General features: G+C 45.6%; 1 protein-coding gene across 1 annotated transcript; it reads left to right on the top strand.

The window, feature by feature from the left end:
- Positions 1-1592: 1592 nt before the first annotated feature.
- VTN00DRAFT_6900 (uncharacterized protein) lies at positions 1593-2000 on the top strand (the record flags this gene model as incomplete). The annotated part of the gene is made up of 1 exon (XM_069433588.1): positions 1593-2000. One exon carries the CDS (start codon positions 1593-1595, stop codon positions 1998-2000), a length of 408 nt encoding a protein of 135 aa, XP_069286954.1.
- Between the last annotated feature and the right edge of the window lie 325 nt (positions 2001-2325).

The raw sequence follows: 2325 nt of genomic DNA, 5'->3' as shown, positions 1-2325 counted from the left end.
TATGGTATGTTGTATACCATATGGTATGTCGTATACCATGTGGTATACTGTATACCCGATGGTATGTTGTATACCATCTAGCCTCTGTATACCATTGATTAGTCAGGCTCATGTGACCCCCTGTCCTGTGGGGTAGTATCCTTCATGCAATGCTGTGTTGGACAGCGCCGATCATAACATATAGAGAAGTTGACATAAATTCTGTGTATAGGGTCTAACCCTAGATTTATGCTAAACTTGGTATGTTCACCTCTTAATTCCATTCCATTAAAGGGTACAAAAATGTTCCCTTTACAGAAACAGAATAAGATGTGTAACTCGGCATAGTTGTCAACATATGATTTAGCGTGGTGCTAAGCAGGGGGATGTGGGAGGGGCCTAACTATATACTGTATGTTCCTGTTCCCTCTTGGCGTTGCAGAAGGTCTCTAAGTTGATAACTTGTGCCTGTTCACTCTACATCAGAAAATTGCTCTTCACGCAACTTACACAAGTTCAGACTGCACCCCACTTTGAACAAGCGTACCTGGCCGAGCAGCGCTTCGCTCGGGCGATGAACTATAGAAAGTGTGACAAACGCAGAAGTGGTGCATATTTCCACCAACAAACTCGCACCCTCGATCAGACCCCCAGCCTCCTTGCTAGATGCGCAAGGTAGCCAAACTGGCCGCTGCAGAATGGCTAGTCTAAGCCAACCAATAGACTTTTTTCTTCTTGATGAACTGTCAATTGATCTTCGTGGTGCTCCTGCCACCATTTTCCCCTCGGGGAGCACCCACACTTGCGCCGCACTGGAAGGGTTTTTTGGATGCAAGTGATTGTGGAGATAAATCTGGTGGTTGGCAGAATGGGCTGTTCTTTGGGCAGAAATGCTAAAATCAATGCGAGGTCATTTACTTCAGTGCATGATCAGGATTTTGTCGCAAGGCTAGGTACCTAATGATAATCCCTCCATACCAAGTATTAAATGGTATTTTAATTTTGAAAATTAAATGTATGTGGAAATCACAGCCAGCCCACTTTTAAATCAAGGGCTTGAATCTCTGGAGGTTTGCCCTTCTGCACATATAAATGTGTTGGAAATCAGTGGCATTACAGTACAAGAAAGTCATCATGTCCTGTTTATTAAGCATCTCTTTTCACCACTTGCAGCAAATGTCTACTGCATTGACAGTTGCAGCTATCAGGAATACTTCGCAACACAGAAAACAGCACGTATCCTCTATCCTCACACCCACAGATCTTGACGTCAGGGAACCTACTTGTTTCTGAGCCTGAAACGCCGAGCAGTCTAATCCATAGGTACATGTAAAAATTTCCGAAGACGTATATAAAAATAAAGGAGAGTTCGCCTTTGATGGCCAGGTAAAACTTTTTTTCTGTATACATCAAAAAACAGTTGCATTGGCCTGCGCACACAGCTGCAGAAAAATTTTTTGTGCTTTTCAATTCCTGCGCTTCTAGTAAGAGCACTTCAAATCCCATACTCCTGTAGAAGATCCCTCTCTGAAAAAGTTGTCAAAATGAATTGAATTTCTTGAGTTAAAATAGTCAACGACGCATTCCGTTATGACCATGAGGGTGTGGAGAGAATGCCAGTCCCTCTGGCTGACGAGAACCTATGGGAAGGAAATATTCGCCTCGGGAAGAAACATCTTGAAGAATACTTCGGTCTCACAAATAAGTTTCTACCGCAGCTTCCGAAACGAATCATCCTATCTAAGCTTGACAGCAGCCGGGACGGTAACTCCTGGTCGCTAGTTAAGGGAGAGGTGTACGCATACAAGCCAGTCGCATGGGTTCCTGTCATCCATCGTGGAGGAGTGATCCCCCAAAGTGATCTCGAGAGGCCTTTTACAAGGGAAACAACGACAATATTCACGGTCGAGCTGTTTGGCTCCACTGGGTGGTCCTTTGCAGCTTCGGCCGAGGCTTCTTACGCTGGAGTGAAACTGAGTGCGTCGTCCCCAGACGGAGGTCAAGGCAACCTACAGGTTTGAGGAGAAAACAAAGACTGAGATCAGAGACACCGTCAAAACTGGCAAACATTCAATCTACGAAGTAACTTGTGGACTGAAGCTGCTGGTCAAGCGAATTCTAGAGCGCCATGTGACGCTCAGCCTGAATGACCAAAAGCAGGGATGGTCTCTTACCTGAAGGGGAGTGAGTCCTGGGAGTCTTGCCACATCAGCTGCAGTGCACTGCAACGTGTCCGGCCTTCAATACAGCAACATCTCCATGACAGGTGATGGTCATTCCAACAGTCTCTATTTGCAAGTTCTACAAGACTTCCAGAAAGGCAAGGGATTGAGGGGGTGGGCCGAC

Source organism: Thermoascus crustaceus (assembly GCF_041956765.1).
Source record: "Thermoascus crustaceus strain CBS 181.67 unplaced genomic scaffold VTN00scaffold_4, whole genome shotgun sequence".
Classification (NCBI taxonomy): Eukaryota; Fungi; Ascomycota; class Eurotiomycetes; order Eurotiales; family Thermoascaceae; genus Thermoascus; species Thermoascus crustaceus.
The sequence above is the reverse complement of the archived record's forward strand: the minus strand, read 5'-3'. Positions and strand labels throughout refer to the sequence as shown.